Below are 21,753 nucleotides of genomic sequence, written 5' to 3'. Positions count from 1 at the left end.
TATCAGCCTGTCAAAAGAGATAGCCCGGGGCTCCACCAGGTCCCCCTGAGCCAATCAAACTCTTCACAAAGCACAGATGGATGCTCTTTCACCAGCGTGCTACTCCTGAGGAGGAGGAGGGGTGGGTGGGAGGGAGGGAGGGGACCCGGCCGTGATGCTCAGTCCCCCAATTGGTTGGAACAAACTTCCATTGCTGGAGTCCACTCCTCAGTTCAGCTCAACTTCAATTATAACTATATATTGTATTGTATATTGTGAAAGAGAGTATCTGCCATTTATCTAGTGGGCAAAGAAGGAAATACTACTATTTCTAGTTTTAATTTCCTCTTATGTACTCTCATATATTCTACAGGATGCAATTATTTTGAAGAACAGTTCTTTAGTCACTTTGTGAAACATTTATGTGAGCAACATAAATAAGAAGAAATACTGTTTTGCACAATCAAAAATGATCAAAGATGCCAATCGATCATTTTGCGTATTTAAAATTAATATGCGCGGGAACACTGAGAGATGATACGCTATATCCCTTGACTTTGAAAAACTGTTGCGGGAATACAGATGGAAAAACAGAGTACGTGTGTGTGTGTGTATATGTGTGTGTACGTGTGCAACCATTAGATAGGCCAGGTGATTTTAGTGGAAATATAAAGCACTAAGTGCCGGGGATGGAGAGAGTACTCTCTGTGAGATGAGCTCTTTCTCTCTCATCTGGACCCTGTTATTGTGAGAAGGCAACAAAGCAATACATTAGGAAGCACACTGGAGCCACACAGCTTTGATGTGAGCTTGGTAACCAAGGCGCAGCAGTGGCCGGTGTGTGAGCGCCGTTTCAATGGCTGTGTTGTGTAATCAGATGTGTTTACTGTGTATTCAAGTAAAGAAGTGGTGTAATCCATGCTCACAAGAGTGCAGTTATTGAAAAAAAAACAAGAACTCAAACTGATCAAGATTCTTTATTCAGGATTCTTGCAGATTCTCCATTTGATGATGCAGACACGATGCTAGGAGGTAAAACTTGCACGTGAATTTAACAGGAAACACAAAAACTTTACTTAAGCCAAGCAAGTTGGAAATAATACATTTCATGACTATATTTGTTTCTGAGATAAAATTAGGAGTGCTTGTAGGATTACGTTAAATAAAGCAAATCTATACCACAAAAAAGATAAATTCAGTACTCTGTCCTTAATATTTTAAATATAAACAAAAAATATTATTTCACCACAGTTATTTAAAATATATGTGACCTTTAGTTAAATGAACATATAAAGAAAAAAAGAACATTGCAGTGGTTTGTTAAGTTTGTATTTTCTTTTCTTTAAGGCAAATTTCTCAGTTTTACCAAAGTCGAAAAAAAGCCCCAGATGCTTTTCATTCCTTTCTAAATTATATCCAAAGATGAAGGCTGAGCCTCGCAATGCTCTTTTTTCTTTACCTCCAAGCTTGTGATTGACAGCGCCATGTGCTGCCCTCCTAGCGGCTGCAGTTCACAGCCCCTGTCAGGGGGGTGGCAAACACACAAGCCAGAGAGCGGCTAGCTGCCCCTCAGCAGCAGGGAGCAGAGTTAGGGTGGTATGATGGGGTGCACGGGGTCAGGGGCTCTGCTGGCACTGGAGCATTGTTGTCAGGTGGATTGCATCATGCCACATTTAGAAAGAGACCAGCCTTTCATCCAGCGTGTCCGCGGAGCTTACTTTTTCTTCCGCGCCTGGTTCTGGCTGGTGGGCGCTCTCAGCACACTGTACTGCACCTGTAAAAACAAACAGGAGTTTGGTCAGAGGCAGGTAATCCGAGCTCAGTGGAGCGCACGGTAATGGCTCCCCTGAGGAGAGCTGGTGCAGGGGAAAGCGAGGCAGGCTCGCCTGTAATGAATCATTTTTTAAACACAGGAGCAGAGGGGATTAATCACAGGGAGGAAGGATTTGAAGAGTCAAGGGTTCTGTACCAGTGAACGCCCCCCTCATTCTGCACCACAATCACAATATTAGAAACAGACATCAACTGCTGAGATGACCTGCCAGCCAGGCCAGTGAGGGAGTTGCGAGCTGCATAATCACTCAGTGTAAGTTATGTCCCCTAAAGAAAACTTTGTAAGTGTTTAGTGTTGTTTAAGCTGAGCGCTACCAACACAAGTTGATGTATAAGTTTCTTTATGACTTTGCAAACCTCTGAGTGACTTTAATTTCTCCGGGCTAAAACTGGACCTGAAATGTGATATTTGAACTTAAGACCTTGTTCTTTCTCCTGGCTACATATGTAGTGTTAAACTCAAGGAACTCAACTCATGTTACACACTTTCTCATCCATAAATTCCCGCATGTGCTTGCGAAATATGAATCGGGTTTATTCGGACGCTAATTTTTGTCTTTTTTAAAATTACCACCAAAATTCCCATCATATGCCAAAGAGGGCCGATCATAGGGTAAGCTGAAAAGACAAGTTGGAATTTGAAAACTTGCTTTGAAGCTTGCTCGCTGAGCTCAAACAATACGGTGAATCTGTTGAATAAAGGTAAGAACTCTATGCTAATTAGCTGCTCTCCATTATTAGAATGGGAGATGGAATGTGGGAACAAAGTGACTGCCTCCTGCATCAGAACATGAAACTGTCCTCAGAACTGACAGATGCTTCTTATTTCAAGACAGACACTGTGTTGTCAGAAGTCCCCGTTTGAGGCGGACTTTGTAGATGTGCACAAGCACTAATTGCCAAGTCACATTTGCAAGAAAGACAGGAGTCAATTTTCCTCCTTTGTGGTCTTCTGTGTCCACACCTATCTGAGGATTGAAGTTCTAAGTCAACAAAAAAAACAATATGTGGTTTATTGTTTTTGGGTCTCCTGTGTATATGATGTTAAGGTTATTTTTCACAGCGCATAATGGAACGTACTTATGATTAATCTTAAGAGTGTTTTGTTTCCTTTTTTTATGACTGAGGCTATTTTCAAGATGTAGTTCCTCTTTTAATCCAGGCTAAAAAAAAAAAAACAGGGAAAAAAAAAGTATTGTTTCTATGGGATTTGAAAATGAGTCAATTTCAAAGCTCAAATAGTGTATCCCAATGGGGGAAAAAGACATACAAAGGATTCTGAATCAAAATGTATTCACCACCTTGTTTTGCCAACTCAGTCAGCCAAATCTCAAACAACACAGGCTCCCTCCAACATCACAGAGAAGTCAGCAATGGCTTGCTGCAGAAGGACATCAAGGGTGCAGCTGAGAAACAGACTAGGGTGAGAGTGCCTTGCCAGATCCAGACTGTCAGGATTTCTCGCTCTATTCTGTCTGGTGAGTTACCTGCGAGATAAAGGCATTGTGTGGCACTTCATTTCCTGGCTAAGCAAAATCCTCAGTCAGAGAGCGCCGAGCACCCAGCGCCACTTATAACACCCTGACAGCTCCTCTCAGCTCTGTGATGTAAATGCAAATGACATATCAGCCATGGCTAATATGTAATCACATATGGCACCCAGCAAGTCGACTGGGGCTCGCAACTACATTAATTGACTCTACCACCCTGAAGTGACTGGGGCCACATCAGAGTTTCTCTGCTGACACAACAGCCAGACACGTCAGGAGCCCTCTCTGTCGGCATGCAGCCAATCACTGGCTTTTATGTCACAGCGCTTCAATCAGCCGTGCAAAATTGCTAATAACGGACAAGGCCTCTGCAATATGGCTGAGGAGAGATCTGAGCATCTCCTTATTCGGGCAATGCAGCAGCTACACGGAGTTGCACTGTGGAATAATTGGGGCAGGCCCGCTTTAAAGGCGAGTGTCCATTAATAATCAAACAAAGCCAGAGGATATATCTCTGCAACACTTGGGAATTCTGGTACAGCAAATAATGCGGACATCTTCAGGGAATTCTCTCCATATCTGTATGTAAAATTGGACCTTACCTTTTGAACATCTGAAGGCACCCTCTTGAGGAAATCCAGTATTTCATTACTGTCAATACTATATGGGTTGCGCAGCTTCTTGGTAAATTTGTTAATGCCTGTGAAAACAGGAATGCATTATTAAATAAAGCCGTCGTACAGGACACAAGTTTCTATAGTTTTATATAGTTTTGTACTGTAAATAACACCTATAATAAAAAAACAGTTGTGCAACTCTATCAGTGCAGAATTTCCCCACCTTGTTTAAGTAATAGCTGAAAAAGAACATGTGCAAGAAGGGTGTCGCTGTTGCAGTAAACAGTGTGTTAAGTGGATGAGTTGTACATAAGGAACATTATTCAAATATGATCTTACCCTTTATTAACAAAGTTTATTTGTAATTATTAGAAGGACTCCTGACCACATTCGCAGTGTGTGCTGCATCCAGTTTATCAAATCACCAGTAGAGCAGGTGGTGTACAACGATTTTGAATCAGCAGTAGACGCAAATCACTTTTCAGAACCTCAGTGCCAAATGGTCTCCCCTTTGACATCCTAGGATGTTATAGTAGAACTCTCAAAAACAAATGCTAAACATCTTCCCGACTGAACCCTGTAGATTCTTCCACAAAGGGTAATAATGGTCTCTGGATTATACCAGGAGACGCAACTTCCAAACAGCAGTATTACCCTTCGACATATAAATTACTATTTACTATTTGCTCAGTGTGCAAGTTTGAAGACTGTAATGGTGTCACATACGCACACATCAGAACAGGATATCCAGGAAGTAAAGTTTAAAAAAAGCAGGAAGTTTAAAGGAGATAGCGTCAAAATTTTATGGGAAGAAAAGTTTTTTCACAGATCTAGGCACGTCTGACATTTAATGGGTGTAAAATTGTGCATTAACTAATCAATGACAAGTGTTTATCAGTCACTCAAACAGTATTTATTAACCATTCATTAATCGGTTATAACGTTTTTGAACATGCATGCATCAGGTTGTTGTAAAATCACAATAAAGATGATTCAAAGATCAGTTATTAACCCATTGGCATTAGTAATTTTATAAACAAGTGAAAGATTATGTAACAACTTTAGCTTTAGCTTACTAAAGCATCTGAATCTCATTTAAGAATAAAATATTTAATTACCCACAAATGTACTATTCATTAATAGTAGTTACAAAGTGTTAGCAGTTACTTTAATTTGAACTATAGGTACTCGGTTATAACAACTTTTTTCCACTTTTGTTTGCGTCAATATGATCTTTTTGTGCACATCTATATTTACTTTACAAATAGTTCCATACCACAGAGGGAAAAAAAATCTCTTGGGTCTTGTAATGGGACCATTATATTCACAGCTCAGTACTGCTTGTACCTCAGCATGCAGACAAAGAACCTAAGGACTTAAATATGTGCAAGAAACTTGAAAGGCTTGCCTTGCAACCACAGAGATGGGGGTTAACTGGGAAGGCAGAGGAGTGTCTCAGACTGTGTGTTTTTTGTTTGATATGGTGGTTTTTTGGTATTGATTGTGTTGAAGGCAGTGTGGAAGTACAGTGGTTGTGGGCTTACAGCTGGAGGAGGAGAGCCTGTTAAGGGCAGCATATCTCCCTGACCACTGAGATGACGGTCTATTCTCTATGACTACAGCAGATAATGAGAGGCTAGACCAGGAGCCTACAGACTGCCCAAGGACATCATGTATTATATACAGCTTGCTACTCTACCTCTGCTTTGTTTTCACACAAACCCTCGGTCATACCTCTGCTGGGCTCTGCTACATCAGCCCACACTGGGCAGAGCAAACCTCTGCAGCTGTCTGATCTCTGTGCATTTGCAGAGGTGTTGAGATGGCATAGTTCTTAAATTAGTGTACTTCATTAAATCATGGATTAACAGTTAGGAAGACTAAAAGAAGTTGTGTTTTGCAAAGATGATATAGGTATATATTTCTTTCTATAATATTTGTAGAGATATTTTTGGTTTTATATATATGTATAAGTGGATCAAATAACAAAAGGTATTAAGTATCTTTTGTGAATTAAACATGCTTGCGATTTTTCTCCACATGTGGTACTTACCCCATATCAGTACAATGTATCGCAGTGGGATCAAATACAATAGCGCTGCTGCCACAAACAGCACCAAGCAGGCCAAGCACGACAAGAATGGGACAGACCAGTTGAATATGCTGTAAAAAGAATAACATGTCCAGTTAAGTTTTATATATACACTACAACAATAAAATGTTAGTAATTTAAATGTATTATGTATAATAAAATCCAGATATTTGGCAGGTAATTATGAAATAGTCATATTACTTCTTAACTCGCTCCCCGATGTTTGCAATCTCCTCCAAAACGTTCTGGACAGCCAGCACTACTTCCTGCACCATATATATCTTATCAATCAAACCCTTTTTTCCGGGTTCCTAAAGTGAAACAAAAAAAATGCACAGACACTGATGAGGTACACTGTATGTCAATTGTTGGGCAGAGTAGACAAAGACCAGTTTATCTCTGCTGTGCTATTATGTGTGATTTATCTATTGAATGGCCCGTAATGAGCAAACACTGTACATCTTCAGACTATGCTTTTGAAGATGAGACAGACTCGGCCATCCACATAACAGCTTCAGAGCACTGAGAGATTTCAGCTTTTGTCCGTCACACACAATGGAGCTGTTGCACAAGTGCAGCACAATCAAGACTCTCCGGTAGATGAAAAGTACAGAAAATGGCCATCTGCAATCAGACAGACTAGACGACCTAGACAAGAAGTGCAGGGGCCTCACAACTTAGGAGCGATTTTATTCCAGGAACCTGCACAGGACGAGTCTGAACGCGTTTTGCTTCCTAGCCTATCCTAACATTCTCAAAAAAACAACAAAAAACACACACACACACTTCAACCTGCTTAGAACACCACGCACGAATATTATCACAACCATCACGACGCAAAGCGCGCTATTTGCTTTTATGCATTGAGATAATAAACAAGGTGGAAAAGCAATAAGTCAGAACGAGAGCGGATTGGGCTGTTTGTCTTGAAATGAAGCAAACGTGATTGCATCAAACTTGGAAATAATGGCAACTGTGAAGCCTTCCAGGGCAGAGAAGTAGACTAGAGATAACACGAGTAACACAAGCTAAAGAGGGCTGAGGAGCCTCACATCAAAAGGAGGAAATAATGACAGGAATGATGACAGAGAGAAGTGTGGGAGAGGGAGAGTGAGAAGGGGGATGAGAGTGTTGGGGGTGGGGGTGGTTGGCTTGCTCTAATGGACCCTAACAGGAGGCTTGAGGATGTCTATATGTTTGTGTTACAAGTCAGCTGAAGCAACAGCCAGTGTCCATTGACAGGGCGCAGACAGAGTGCCTTTATCAGAGCTTCATGAGGCAGCCCCTGGGAACACGCTGTCTGCCAGCACAGAGAGACTCCCCACTGCTGGGCCCACTCTCCTCCACGAAAGGCGCAGGAAGAGAGCAATTCCCACACTAGCGGAGCCTCCCCCACTGGGCTCCGATCTGGACAGACACTGAAGGCCTAGCACTGTCCAAAAAAGGAAAAACTATCACAAATATGCTTTCTGTGAGATTAACATCTCACGGTCTCATTATGAGGAAAGACGACTATCTGTGTGCACGCTTCGTTTTTGCTCTCCCCCCTCACTGCACCGGGAAACAGAGGAAACCATCCTGAGTGTCTTTTACTCCACATCAGGTGTTAGTTGAGCTGACTGGGGACGCTTTCAAGTTTATTTTGAAGGCGCGGAACATCTTCAGAGTTTGCTAAAAGCCATTACGAACCGTGTTGGTAAGCTCCTGCAGGACTTAGACAGCCACACATCAAATGATAGCTCATTTGATATGGAGCCTCGTCAGTTAGGCATTCCTTTCCTTATTTCCATTTAAACTTGTTTAAGCAGCCCAATTACATGACTTGGAATTCAAATATATTACAGTATGAGATACGAAGCATTATTTATCTACAACGGATACGCACGCAAGGTAAATCTAGGCCCCAAAAGAAAAAAGAAAAAGAGAGAAAACCATATTGGCTTTCATTTCTAAAAGAAAAAGCAGACAAATAGATGTGCTCTGAAGTATGCATCAAGAGGCAGAGCTCTCGTGATTATCATTATTCATCTGCTTTAAGATTCCTGAAATCCTCCATCTCCTTAGCGACCAAAACTGAAGTCCTTCCTACATTAATCATGTGATGATATTCTTTGTTCATTTCTCTTTTAAGCATGTACTTGAGCGCGAAGAAAACAAATAAATAAAAGATCTCCCTCTTAAATGGGAAAGGATGGCTGAACTGGGAATGGACTAAACGAGGCCTAAATGTCTACTGATTAGAAAACCTGTGTGAAATCATAGTCTCATTTCAGATAAAATTGTAAAAGCTTCCTTTTAAGGTGCCGTAATGGAGAACCAATTTGATCTCCCACACAAAGGTAAACATGCTCTCACAGACATGTGGAGCTATCAAAAGCTGGGGGGGGGGGGAAGCTCATTTAGCATCATTTTAATTAGAATAAACGGTGCCAAATTTGAATTCTCAGACTGAATCTTTTTTTTTTCTTTTTTTTTTCCTGACATGGATACAAAATCTCTCTAAACAAAAAACACCTGCGTTCCTGAAACAAGCTAACAAACAATTTGCTGAGATAGGGCTTTAATGTAATGTTGGGTCCACATGCAGCACGACGTGCACATCACAGATCACGACATGGGCAGTCTGTCTGGCTGGCGTGCTCAAGGAGACCCAGCGGTGAATGTGGACTATCGGGTGAGTGATGGAGTAACCCCGCAGCCCAGTCTAGCACCCCCACAACCACCTCCTCACCCCCCCACCAACTCCCCTGGGCTGGGTTCTGCGAGCAAGTCAACCTCAGACTTGGACGCGGGGGTGTACAGGCTGTTTCCTCTTCCCTGTTCGTTTCTGTTGGAGATCTATGGACTTGTTTTGCCTCTCTGTTTCTTTATGTTATGATTAAATATTGTCTATGTGCTCCATTGATACCTAAGGCCAAAGGGAAGTCACTTTGGCCACACATAATTTGTAAGTCCTCTCCTTCCCTGAGGACAGATTTGTTCACAGGCAGGGAATCTGTTCTGTATTATCCTGCTGTAATGCTGCCTTGCCTTTCGTCTCTCTTTAACGTCATGCCTTCACATTCTTGCCGCTCTGACTGAGGTTTACATATTTCCTTCCTCAAGGGGGAAAAAAGAGGGGGAGATAAAAACATATTTGAGTGGTAATCATAACCTTCTCAGAGGGAAAAGAGACTGTGGGGAAAAAGTGAGGCTTTGAAGTCATCAAATTTAACACTGATCACTCTTTAACCCCAAATATTTTTAAAGAAGACTTTGATAGGGTGTGTAAAGCTACACTGCTTGATCTAACTGCATGATATCGCATTCAAGTGACAGCAAGACCATAACAAGACTTTCAAATAAGCCACTTTAAATTAAAGCTGACAGCTTAAAACAAACATGGGTGACTGCTTAATTAGTAAATGAAAGGAGATATTTCATTTCCTCTGAGTGTGAAAGGGCTTAGAAGGCTCATGGAAAAACCTTTCAAACAGCTTTAAGAGGTGAAGGCTGAGTTTGCAAACACATGGTGTATATATAGAGAATCATAAACCAAAGCAGTTTGTGGGAGAAAAAAAGAGACATTTCTCGCTTATGTGTTGAAGTTTCAAGGTGAAACCAATAATGATTTTTCTGACCTCGTAATGTAATGATGATTTGGTCAATTCAGTTCCCAGTTCAATGTGGATAAAATGCCGGATTCTCTCAGCGTTGCCGCTGTTTGTTTAAGCCTCGGTTTGCCTGTTAGTAGCTGTGATAGGAAGTGTGGGTTTTCCACTTTGTATGTGCAGACATATCACACGAGTTTCATCTGTGAATTAGCCCGTCCTTTCAGACAGGATTTGCAGGATGTGCCTGTGTTTTTAAACAAAGCTGGCTTTTTTTTTGTAGCCCCTGGTTATCACAGCAGAATATATTGAGCACATTATGGATATGAATCCTGGGCCTAGACACGCAGCACAGGGGTCATTGCTTGGAGGCTTTGCGTTAGTTCCACACTTCATTGCCATAAAGCAATAATACACATCCCTGTTAACTTTTTTCCCTTCTGTACTAAAAAAACAGCGGGTTGAGTATAATTGAATATTATCTGCTGTGGGAAGTATAATTTTCAGGCTACTTAAAGATTTCCTGTTGTTCTGTTTTTCAAGCGATGTCATTATTATTTATGATTTCTCACAAAGGAAAAGTGAAGATAAGTGATAACCTTTTGGGGTGTGGTATGTGTTTGTTACTGTATCCCGTTCTAAAAGATCATACTCAGTGTAACTTCTCCCTTTAGAAAAGGATGACATAAGAAAATCTACTTATTTTGTCCCCAAAAGCGGACTCGAAATCTACCTAATGATGCGGTTTGGATTTGTAGAGTGCTGCAGAAACTCTGTGCAATGCATTCAGGATTGATACTGAGTGCCCAGAGGAAGAGAACAAAGAGCTTTGTGCTACAACTGTTTCACAGACTTTGAATGCATGAAAATATGGAAAAGAGCTTCAGAGAGCTGTCATTGTGACTATGCTAAAATACTGACTAGGACCCGTGTGGCTTTTTTATTTTGTCTGAATATTTCCTGAGAAGAAATTTGCAAAAGAATCACAGCTATTTGGTTGAATCGGGTTTGTCTCTGCCACAAGCATGCACGCATCGCCATGTTTGATTTAACCTTAGTTATTCAGAAAAAAATATTTAAAGGATTTTTGCTCAAGCCGTTGTGTAAAATCACAGTGAAATGTTAAAACAGCATGCGCTAAAATATGTATTTACATTCATAGTGAAACTGAGAGGAAATAGCATTCTAGCAGAACAAGTTATCCCTTAAAATGCAAGAAGGAGACAACATAAAATACCTTCTCGTCTTCCTCCTCGTCGTCACCTATGGTCATGTTCACCTAAGAGAAAATAAAGGGTAGAGGGTGAGTTCCAACGAATGGGACATGTGGGCACTGGAGCATTTTTAACAAACACCTAGTAATGAAATTTTCTTTGAGTACATTCACCCCTATTGGGAGAGGCTTGTTTCCATAGAGACTGCATCACAGGGGTGACCTCACACAAAAGCAGAGGTGAAAAAGGGCCTTCCTCACAAGAGCACTGTCACACCAAAGCAATCTCTTTTCTTCACAACATAAGCACACAGAAAAACAGAAAAGGAAAGAAAAAACACATTTAATTTGGATGTTGTTGCCTAGATCACTTTATATCAAGTCATCCCTGACCCCTCTGTGGTGCGCGCTGTGGCATTGCCTGGGCACAGAGTTGTGTCATTGCCGGCCAGAGGGTCACATGGGGGTGACAGAGGCTCCACACTGGATATGAGGTTGATCCTGGGCTTTAACATTGCCCAGGGATGGCATCTTGAGCCAGCAGCCATAAACACAATGACTGGGACAGAGATTTCGCTTTGGGGAGGGTGCGTGAGGAGGCCAGGCCCCTGGCTGGCCAGTGAGAAGGCTTACAACACAGTGAAATTGGGGGGCAGTCAGAAGTGTGAACAGCATTAACCTTCACAAGCATGTGTAGGGCGAGAATAATTTCCATAAGACTAGATAGAGAAAAGATAACACTGTTGAAAGACCTACAGTCTTCCACCTACAGATGTGGACAAACAATATCAGCAGTCTGTAAGCTGCATCGCATATTCATAGTCACTTCATTTGAGTGGCTTTTTGCTGCTTGAGGTTTTGTATTTGGAGACAACATAGAAACTAATGTTACTAGCTATGAGCTGCATACAGTGGAAAGCTGCCACAACTGACTGTAGTGTTGGGGAAGATATTTTTTGGGGAGTGGCTCAAAAAGTAATGATTTATGTTGCTGTATTTATGCCCCATGTGCACCAAAGGAAATTAATTCCTTCCACCGCTGGGTTAAAGGGACAAATCCCCCCTAAAAAAATTTACATATACACAAATGTACACATTTATCTCAGCTGTAGTCCTCCTTTATTCACAAATATTATTTCAGTGATAGTCTGCCTTCTTCTGAGTAGAATGAAACCAGATGGCACTTATCTCGAGTCTCTCAAAGCACCAAAAAATAAAATAAAGAACTATGCAGCAATGTCTCTTTCCGCACACCAGGACCTGGTCATTCAAAAAATCCAAAAACATTGTTCTTAGCTTAATGTGGAAACTGTTTTCGCTCTTACCAAACTATACAAACCAACCGTATCACTCACATGAGAAAGTCCGTCTACCCCTGGCGAGTTGCTTGTGCTGGTGACAGCACAGCAGGATGTAAACACAGTGTCCCCTCCCATTCCGATGTAATTTTAGCTGCTTGACTCTTTTGGTTGGCAGATGTAGATCGTAGAAAGAAAATAGCTACTGTTTTAAAATCTGCTCACAACAAGGTTTGTGAATCTTCACTCAAAAAAAAAAGCTGATTTAATTCAATGTAAATTTTGAAATGTAATTTTGCCACATAAGCACAAAGAATCATTTTTGGAGTGTTTTTGAGTAACCAGGTCACATTTTGTTCTTCTGCTTTGAGGATCTTGTGCCAAAAAGAAGGCAGCTTACAGGAGATAGCTCCAAAACAGGGCAATTCACACCAAAACAATCTACATGGATGAAGCACAGTGGAGGGCAGAGAGAAAAAATGTGATTGACTTTGAGATGAACTATCAATTTAACTTGTTACAAACTGTTGCACTGTAAAACCATGCATTTGAAGAAAATACTGAAGTTACGAGTCCTCATCGCTTACCAGGTCTTGGTTGTAGCTGGCCCTTCCTGTTGAGAGCTGGAAGTAGTTCCAGCCTATGAGGAGAAGCAGGAAGAGGGGAAGCATGAAGAGTTCCCAGTGCCACACTGTCAAGAGGAAGATCTGAGGAGAGAGAACATGACAGTATAAAGCAAAGCACACAGCACACACCACTGTACCCTCACCCAGCTTTCAAATCTCAGCAAACCTTTTCACAGAACAAAATATATAATGGTTTTAATCACGTCCTAAATTTCTTGATGACAGCTACAGTACTAAGCTCGTAAGATTTACAGCCAGTGGCAACAGATTTTACCCCTGGCAGTTTGAAAGTAAAAGACATTCAACTTTTAATATCATGAAATCCTATTTGCAGTATACACACAAATAGCACTGTGCTGGCAGAGTGCCTTACTGCTGAACAGAAAGTCTGACATGGATAGGCATGATATGCTGCCTTTTAACATCCACATCAAATCCTCTTAGATTCAGAGACAGGAACGCTTTCTGACGAAGCACATATGGCAACTAGAAAAGCATTTGCAACATTTACCCCCTCCGTGGCAATGATACTGAGAAAAGCCAAGACCCCTGGTAGAAATAAGATGGATCACACTGAATGAGTAATCCCTCATAATTCTGTAAAGGAGTGGTGCTAAGCACGTTGCAGCACACCCACTGCATTTCACAGCAGAGCACTAATTGGACGGCTGTATTTAAACCCATTTAGTGACAGCCTAATGAGTCTGCCTCCAACTGAAATGATCGGGAATGTTTGAGGAGGATCACACCAGCAGGTTGACATGGATGAAATCAAAAAAACTTTTAAATGTCCCCCACACGCTATATTAGATGTCCTAAAATGTAATAAAATGCGAATACGTGCCAGTGCACCCAACATGGCCCACTTTTATTTACCACAATTCATCTTGCGTGCTGAAATTTTGCGTATACCTTTTCTGTAATTAATGCTTCCTTTGCAAAAGTTACATTAGCTTTCACGTCCATTTCAAACGTAGTGTAACTACTATGTTGAACCCACACGACGGTCACAGTGTGCAGTCTAGGCTCAAAGAGCTGGAGGCTGCTTAGAGTATGAACAATATGTTCGAGTTAAGCTCGAGACAGGATGTGAAGCACTGAGGCCTTCAGGCCCCAATAGCAGGCCTGTAAACAGCAGACTGCTCCTGTCACAGCAACCATGCGGAGTCTGTGCATGTTGCTCTGGGGGGCAGTCTACCTATTGCCACACCAGGCCTAGGTTCAAACAGCCACCAGGGAAACGTGTACCGTGACTAATGCCGACAACACTGTGGCCCAAGAGCCCTGGGCTTCGCTACTGTACTGCTTATTATCCCCTCTATGCAACCTGGGTGGGAGGGGTGAGTGGGCCAAAGTGCCGTGCAGAAAGCAGTAAGATCACCAAGATGCAAAAAATGAACAATATAAGCAATGTGTTATTGTTACAGCTCATTTGAATTACGTACACAAAAACAAACTAGAGCTGGTAAATGATTTTAAAAAAAGGTAAACAATGAATATGCATGATGTGCAGATATAGCTGCGCTACATCTCCTCTCGGTTATGAATAACTTACGTCATGTGTTGTCACCTGAGTTCCCATGAGGCAATCTAAAGAAATGCTCCCCTCACCCCAGAGGAATTCTGCTGGCTGGTGGACAGGTAGCTTGTCATATTCCCAGTATTTTCATTAAAAAAAAAAAGAAAAGAGAAAAAAGGGGGGAAGGGAGGGTGTGCCTGGAAACTGACACAAGCCCAGCAGGAATGTTGAACCTCCTTGCCCTCCCTGCAAAAGCTTCTACATTAACCACTAAAGTCTAATTGCTTGGTCTCTGTCTTCCTGTGCAAGTCAACAGAGGGAGCCAATTCATTTCCGCCCAGGGAGCCAGCAGAGAGAATCTGTCACAGGTATTCATAATCGCCCACTAATGCAAATTTCTTCTCACAGCGTTCTGGCTCAGTGGACAAGATAAAAGCCTACAGAAATACAATGCCTTGTGTCTAAACTGAGTGCTTAAATGAGGGTATAAACCAAAACTGTCAGAAATATCTTCTCAATTCCTCCCTCATGGTATGTCAACCCATGTGTTCAGGATTTACATGCTTTTTTAACACTAATAAAAACGACGGAGAGAAACAGCTGGGAGAGGCGCTCAGATTCCTTCACTCAGGTGTGCACACTGAGACTTGGCCGTCAGATATTCTGCAGTAATGAGAGGAGGCAGGGCTATTCCTTCCCCCTGTCTCCGCACATTCTACAGAGTTTCTGTGAAATGGAGACGGAGCTAATTCCCCACTTAAGTGGTTTATGTTTTATTAGCAAGCAGCTGAGTGATTAAAGGACATATTGGACAAAGTGCAGCCTTTCAAAAGTAAGTGTAAATTTGTAGGAAAATAATCTCGTTTTTAATTGCGTTCAGCTCCATTTCCGAGCCCAGCCGCATATTTTAATCGTCTTTTTGTCAGCATGACATTGCTAATATGTTGCACAAATACTTAAACGGTGATTTATTTCACCAAAAAGGACACAAAGCAGCAAATGAAAGCCAGAGTAGTAATAATTAATGATATACCTGGGCATTGCGGTTTACCCACAGCAAAATTGGATAACAAGCGACTTGTAATTGAACAAGTGTTGGTATGTATGTCTGGAAGGAGTGTCTCTAATGCAGGAAACCTCCCTTGACAAACACCATTTAGCTGAAAAATGTCTGTATGATTATGCACATGGTGCCTAGGGAGAAAAAAAAGAATGAATTAATAAAACTATTAGCACACGGTGGAGTAGATGACGGAGATGCACTCTCCTTAGCCACCTGTAAGCGCTTGGAGAAGGGGGCAACCCTGGGCAGAGCAATTCTGCCAGGAGGGTTAAGAACAGCCTGACAGATTTGTTTTATAGTGCCATTAATATGATTCCACTAAATGCATTCTGCGCCTTCTCATGCAGATCCCCTGGCCAGCAGAATCCAGCACCTAATAATAAAGCACTCAGCGATTAAAAGTGTGAATAAAATAACTTAAAGCTGAGCAAGCACGGGTAGCTTCCACCACCCACACTCTCCCTGGAGAGGGAGAAGGGACTGTAGCAAGAACAAAGGGACAAAGACACCTTCTATATAAGTTTCTATCACTGTAAATTGATTAACAGGGGGTGGCCCGATCTACCAACCTAAACCATTGACTGGCAGACACACCGCCAGACTACCAGGCTGCCAAATGCTCTGTTCATGCAGACAGACTATAAATATAGGCCTGATATCAGTATAAGATAAATAAAACTGTTGATAATCCAAATAAGTGTAATGTCACAGGACCAGGGCCTTCACAAAATCCTTATTGTTTCTGTTTAAAAAAATAAAAAATAAATAAAAGCTGCTTTTCCCCCCTCCCCTCAGTGTGGTACATTTCAAAAATACCCTTATTTTTAAACTATGCACCAAGCAAAAACACAAAAGATTTAATCTTGGCTCTATCTTCACTATTTCTCTTCAGTTGCACTCCACTTGGAAAGCTAAACAAAGCGAGAAGAGCGCCAGCCAGCATTATGAGGGTCAGTCATGGGGGCTGTGGACGGATGCCAGATTACGTGAACATACAGTGAAAGAGTTTAAGACGGACTATAGGCTGCAGGGTTTGTGTCTGAATGTGTGTGGTAGTCTCTGTGTGTGTGTGTGTGTGGCAGAGAGACACCAAAAAGGACATAATTGATATATGTGATTAATGGCAAAATATGAACGCTACAAATAGTAAAATCATAAAATTAAGTCATGAAAAAAAATCTTAGGAACTTTTACAAAACCTTGAATAATTTTTATTGTGACTAAAATTGTCCTCTTATTTGTGAAATCAAGGGCAGTAAAATGAATCTGAAAGACCTCAATTACAATACAAAAAACCCCAAACAAACAAAAATAAAAATAATGAATCAAAGGCATAAGTAGCAACTCGGCTCATGCGAGTCCTGTTTTTTTGTTTTCAGCTGAGCTGAAACAGAGTCTGGATGAGAGGGCTTATGTGGGGGACAGGCGCGGCAGGCTTTAAAGTAGCTGTAAATGCAGAGCAATGAGACATGTAATTTGTGTTGAGCTCGGGCCAGTGTGGGGACAGGCTTTCAGGGGGTGTCGGAGGCAGAGGAAGCACAGATAAGATTTCTCTTCAGGGCAGGTAGAGTGTGTGGGCAGCCATAGTGCTCTGAGCTAACGCTGAATAAATATTTCACATACCCTCAGCTCAAGTCTTATCGACTGAGGGGAGGGAAAGAGAGAGACAGTGAGCGTAAAAGGGGCTACCTTTGAAACAGGGAGCGATACGGTGGGGAAAAAAATCATGTTCCTCTTAAGCAGAGTGAAATCATTTGTGGGAGTTGCAAAGTGTGACACAATTAGGAACAAAATTTTTAAATAAGTATATACTAACATTATTTTACATACCTAAAGAAACAAAACTGACTGTTTTTTTTTTAAATATTATTTAAAATTAATATTCATTTTTCTTCAGGATAGGGTATAAATAGTACAAAGGTACCAATTTTAATTATAAATGTCCAAGTAAATAAAAACAATTACATTTCTTAGGAAAGCTCAAAACCTAAATATAGTGTTATACAGCGCAACTGACATCAAATCTGTGTGCAGTACTTTTTCAAAGTCAGACCCAAATGATTAGCATTGAATGATAAGCCTGTAAGTCTGCCTGCACGGTACAATGCAATAGTGATAGCTCTTCATCAAAGCACTTATGAAGAGCAGCTGTGCAATGCGAGGCATTAGCATTTGCACACGGGGACATTTCTGGCCGTTGTCTCCCTGCCTGTCTGACACATGCCAGGGCCAGAGTAGCGCCAGTACAGGCTGGAGCGGGGCAGTCAGCGGGGGCCCCGTGGTGCCTGTCAGTAGTGGCTACGCTGACCCCGCACTCCGGCACTGGCCACTAGTGTTTAATCCGTGTCGGGAGCGTTAACACTGAGCGACCTCCCGGGTGACAGATCTGCCATGCAGCCCTTCTCCCCTGAGGAGGTGTGTGTGTGTGTGTGTGTGTGTGTGTGTGTGGTGGGGGGGGGTTGGGTGGCAGTGGCACCGACTCTTTCTCCCTGTCAGCTCAGCTCACGTCGGGGCCAAGACCAGCCCCGAAACAGCCACACACAGGGGTGGACAGGTCGCTACCTCAGCTGCACAGGGAGAGGTGTCCTCTGTGAGTGGGAAGGTGGTGATGATACGGCGCAGACAATGGGGTCAAATGCAGAGCATACTTCAACTAGGCTGAAAACATGCATAATATAAAACAACAAAGCGCAACAGATGCACTGACAAAATCTTGCCTTCTCATAATACCGTAACTACTTAGTAAAACTTTCAAGTGAATTCATGCTGTTTTCTAACTGTAATGATCGGCAGTGGTTTCAGTTAATTCACGAGCGCCGGCAACTTTGAATGTCCTAAAACATAAAACATTCGCAGCCCTAATGACGTGAACGTTAGCACAGAAAGCTTATTAATCCCACTAATAACGTGACATGTTCCAAGGTTACACACTGAATTCAGCTATTTGAGGGCAGATAAATAATAATAGCGTGTTAAATCAGGAGGCACTGCTGAGCAGTTTGCAAGTAGTCACAGACTATCATTTAATAATTAATAGATCTCGGGCTAAAACACCATGAACACACACCGCCATCGCTGCCATCATTTTTTTTCTCCCTTCTAGACACATTCCCACTGCACAGCCTGTGAGAACTCCCACAGCCACAGAGATGGAGAGTGTAACCCTCATGAGACTGAAAAAAACCACTCCTTTAAGGCCTCCAACTTTTTCAAACAGAGAGAAAACAGATGTAAAGCAGAAACAAGGAGACGATTCACAGGCGCACGCGGACCTCTTGCTTTTCTCACAAAAAGCCCAGGCACGCCGCAATGCAGTAAACCACAAAAGAGCACATCCAAGACTCACAGAGCATCTCATATTCAGGGACGGTGTTAACAAGAACAATTATGACAACTCTGATTGTGGCCTTCATCTTGGCCAGGCTGGTGTTCTGGTTAATGGCTCTGACTGCTGTTGCTCTACACAGGTGGTCTCCTGAGACCTCTGGAGCCAGATCTGACCCCGTCCTGCCCTCATCTGGGACGACGATGATTCTATCAGCCCACAAAAAAAAAAAAAAAAAAAAAAAAAAAAAAGCGCCCGCTGCAGCTGCCAAGTGTGTTTACAGCTGCACCGCATCAAACATTCATCAAATGCCATCTTTACAGTGTGTGATGTGAGGCAATCAGCATTTCACAGGCCGTCAAATGATGTCTAAAGCAGTTGTTACCTGGCAATGTCGAAAAGAAAATGGTTCAAATACTCACGAAAGGTTTACAGGTTTCTTTCTAGTTAGTCCTGACAGATGAGGTACCTCATATGTTAAAATATTAATTCTACTTAAATACTTAAAACGGTCTAATGACAGCAAAGCTCAAAATAAGCTTTCAAGTGTAAATGATCCCCCTCCTTTTTTTACCTTTCAACCATTTCATCTAAATCAAAATTGTTCTCAACTTTAAACTCCAGATTAATTTGGCTTGTTAATACGCGCTCATTTCTTTCTTTCTTTTTCATCTTTTTCTTCTTTTTTTTTCCTGGAAGAAACTTGTGTCTTTTGGTTTAATGCACAGAATGGAAGATTTCACTCCAAGTTGTTCCCACGAATGGCTCCTGTTGGGAAAAAGTTAGTGATCTGATCTCTCCAGCGCCACCGCTGATGTTTCTAGCAGTGCTGTAGCTCCATCTACAGGTGGTATCCTTGCGTGCAGCAAAGAACTCTGGGTGACCCCTCTGCAGTCGCTGCTGATGTATAGCACATTCATCTCGCTCAGTCTTAGTGAAAAGCACATCTAAAGGCAGTTATTTTATGAAGATTTTAGCTGTCAAATTTCCCTCTCTCTCAGAGAAAGGAACATGCTGTTGTCAAACTCTTTAAAAGCCCAGATCCTCAGCTCATTACTGTAGCATAAACAAGAAGAAGGGAGGAAAAAAAATCCAAATTTCATGTTTGTATTTCCACTTACTGATGAAAATGTTTATGAGGATTTGCCAAAACTTTGTTTAAATGCACGACAAAGATTTTTCTCCCCTTTTTCTTGTTTTTCTTTTTCCTTTCTTAAATTGCATTACCTAATTAGAGAGACTATTTTAAAACTGCAACCCACTGGTGGAAAACTGAAGGTAACTTCAAAAAGTATGGACTCTGCTGATGAGTTTGCACAGTCAAAACAAGCAACCGCCCCGCGTTCACAAACTGTAACAACACTGCAAGTCTTTCCATTCCTTACGGAGTCTCCTCTCCCACAAAAACACTCGTTAGTCGCCCAGCCAAATAAGTCAATGTGCAGCTTTCTGATTGCTACCCACGGGGGAAATCAAATTGAGATATATAAATATATATATATATATATATATATATATATATACACACAACTTGCTTATTCAGTCTTTGGAACCAGTTCACTGATCTCTGCAAAATTTGAGTACCTTGCACACCCTAAACCAACAACCTCTTCATAATCCAGTTATAAAATCTACATAAACAGGGTAGCAGCGTAGACTACGTGCTGTGTAGAGGTCAGAAAATTGGCCTGTGGGACTGAGTGATATAATAGCTAAGTATTCCTGGTAAAGCACTACGTGAGCATCCCGCAGTCCCAGTAAAAACCACAGCTGTGGTAATGCATTACAGGATGTATATAGTGTAAAAGGGTAGGACTGGTCTGCCTGCATGATAAATAATGTATTGTAATGTATATTATAGCTAGACCCACCGCTGCAGTGTTTCCAACTGCTATACCCTGAGAAGCCCTGCGCTGCCTGCCACTGTGGAAAAGAGCAGACACTAGTGGTATAATTATGCACATCTGAGAGGCAAGCAGAGGCCATCTGTCAATGTCTGAATCAGTTACCTTATTACCACTGCCTAAAGATATAAAGATAGGAGTGGGAGCTGCTTTCATTAAAGCACATGGTGGCATGCTGCTTTAGACAGCTCCAAACAGTAACTTAATTGGAAACGATGACTTGGAGGAGGAGAAGTGACTGTACGGTGAGCGCCCTTGGAGTGGGCAGGGGCACGAGACGAGGATGGTGGCATGGCACCAGGCTTGTAATGACAGTCAGTCAGGACCTTGCGGTTGGCCTCGTTGACAGTGAGGCGGTAGCAGAAGGAGTTTTTTTTCCTGTTGCAGTATTTACAGTATTGTGATTTGCATGTTTCATTGTGCCTGTTGAAACTATAATAAATCACTGAAAAGGGGGGGAAAAAAAGAGCTTTTCACTCTCTGTACTCTCAGTCTGCTGATTAGTGGGTGATGAATAACAATGGCAGTTTCGCTCTCTTTGGGCAACTCTCGCCGTCGACCTTCGACACTTAGACTATTTGAAGCGCACCTCTTCACGGGCACAGGCGTACTCTGACTGGTGTGTTACTGTCTGCTTTTTGCACGCTGGTATCAGTGTCTGAAAACGTGCCAGTTGTTTCAAATAAAAGGATAAGAATTGCAAGAATTATCATTTTCACCGACAGCGAACAGATTATACACAGCTGACGACGGGGTGGGGGGGCTACACTGCCGTAACAATGACAGTCACCATGAGAAAAGTGAGCGCGAGCCTCTTTCCTCAATTTTAAAATCTGCTGAACTCTTAAACAGCAGGTGGAGTAGAAGTGGAAATGAAAGATTAGAGTGTACCACCTCGCACTCCCATTGCCTGCGGAGGATCTAATTATAGGTGGAAGAAGATGGCCCCATCCCGCTGACCTGTCACCTGTCAGCCTGCCTATCCTCCTGCTCTCCTGCCCGTATCCATGCCTGCCCGTCTGCCTCCAAGTCTCTCGCTATCTCGCCCGCACTCTCGCTGAACTGTCTTCCTCTTTCTGTGCTCCAACTTTCTTTCCCAGATAGTAGCCTGCCTCCCACTCTCCTTATACAATTGGCTGCATTGTTCTCTGCCTTCCTGTCTGTGTGTCCGCTGTCTGCCTGTCTATGTGCCGTGCTGTTCTAA

At 42.1% G+C, this 21,753-nt stretch overlaps 1 protein-coding gene across 2 annotated transcripts in view; it reads right to left on the bottom strand.

Moving 5' to 3' along the window:
- Nucleotides 1-937: 937 nt before the first annotated feature.
- The window catches only part of mctp2a (multiple C2 domains, transmembrane 2a), a 33,522-nt gene continuing 12,706 nt past the window's right edge, over nucleotides 938-21,753 (bottom strand). For both annotated transcript variants that reach the window (XM_085461749.1, XM_085461750.1), the window contains exons 18-23: nucleotides 12,700-12,819; nucleotides 10,839-10,880; nucleotides 6,213-6,322; nucleotides 5,973-6,082; nucleotides 3,905-4,002; nucleotides 938-1,753 (exon numbers count right to left, since the gene is read on the bottom strand). In XM_085461749.1, the coding sequence (XP_085317875.1) occupies nucleotides 1,694-1,753; nucleotides 3,905-4,002; nucleotides 5,973-6,082; nucleotides 6,213-6,322; nucleotides 10,839-10,880; nucleotides 12,700-12,819 (540 nt within the window). In that variant the 3' untranslated portion in view covers nucleotides 938-1,693. The remainder of the gene's footprint in view (nucleotides 1,754-3,904; nucleotides 4,003-5,972; nucleotides 6,083-6,212; nucleotides 6,323-10,838; nucleotides 10,881-12,699; nucleotides 12,820-21,753) is intronic.

Source organism: Copadichromis virginalis, linkage group LG7, assembly GCF_057382275.1.
Source record: "Copadichromis virginalis isolate Kocher_CV1m ecotype Utaka linkage group LG7, C_Virginalis_male_GT1.1, whole genome shotgun sequence".
Taxonomy (NCBI): Eukaryota; Metazoa; Chordata; class Actinopteri; order Cichliformes; family Cichlidae; genus Copadichromis; species Copadichromis virginalis.
The sequence above is the reverse complement of the archived record's forward strand: the minus strand, read 5'-3'. Positions and strand labels throughout refer to the sequence as shown.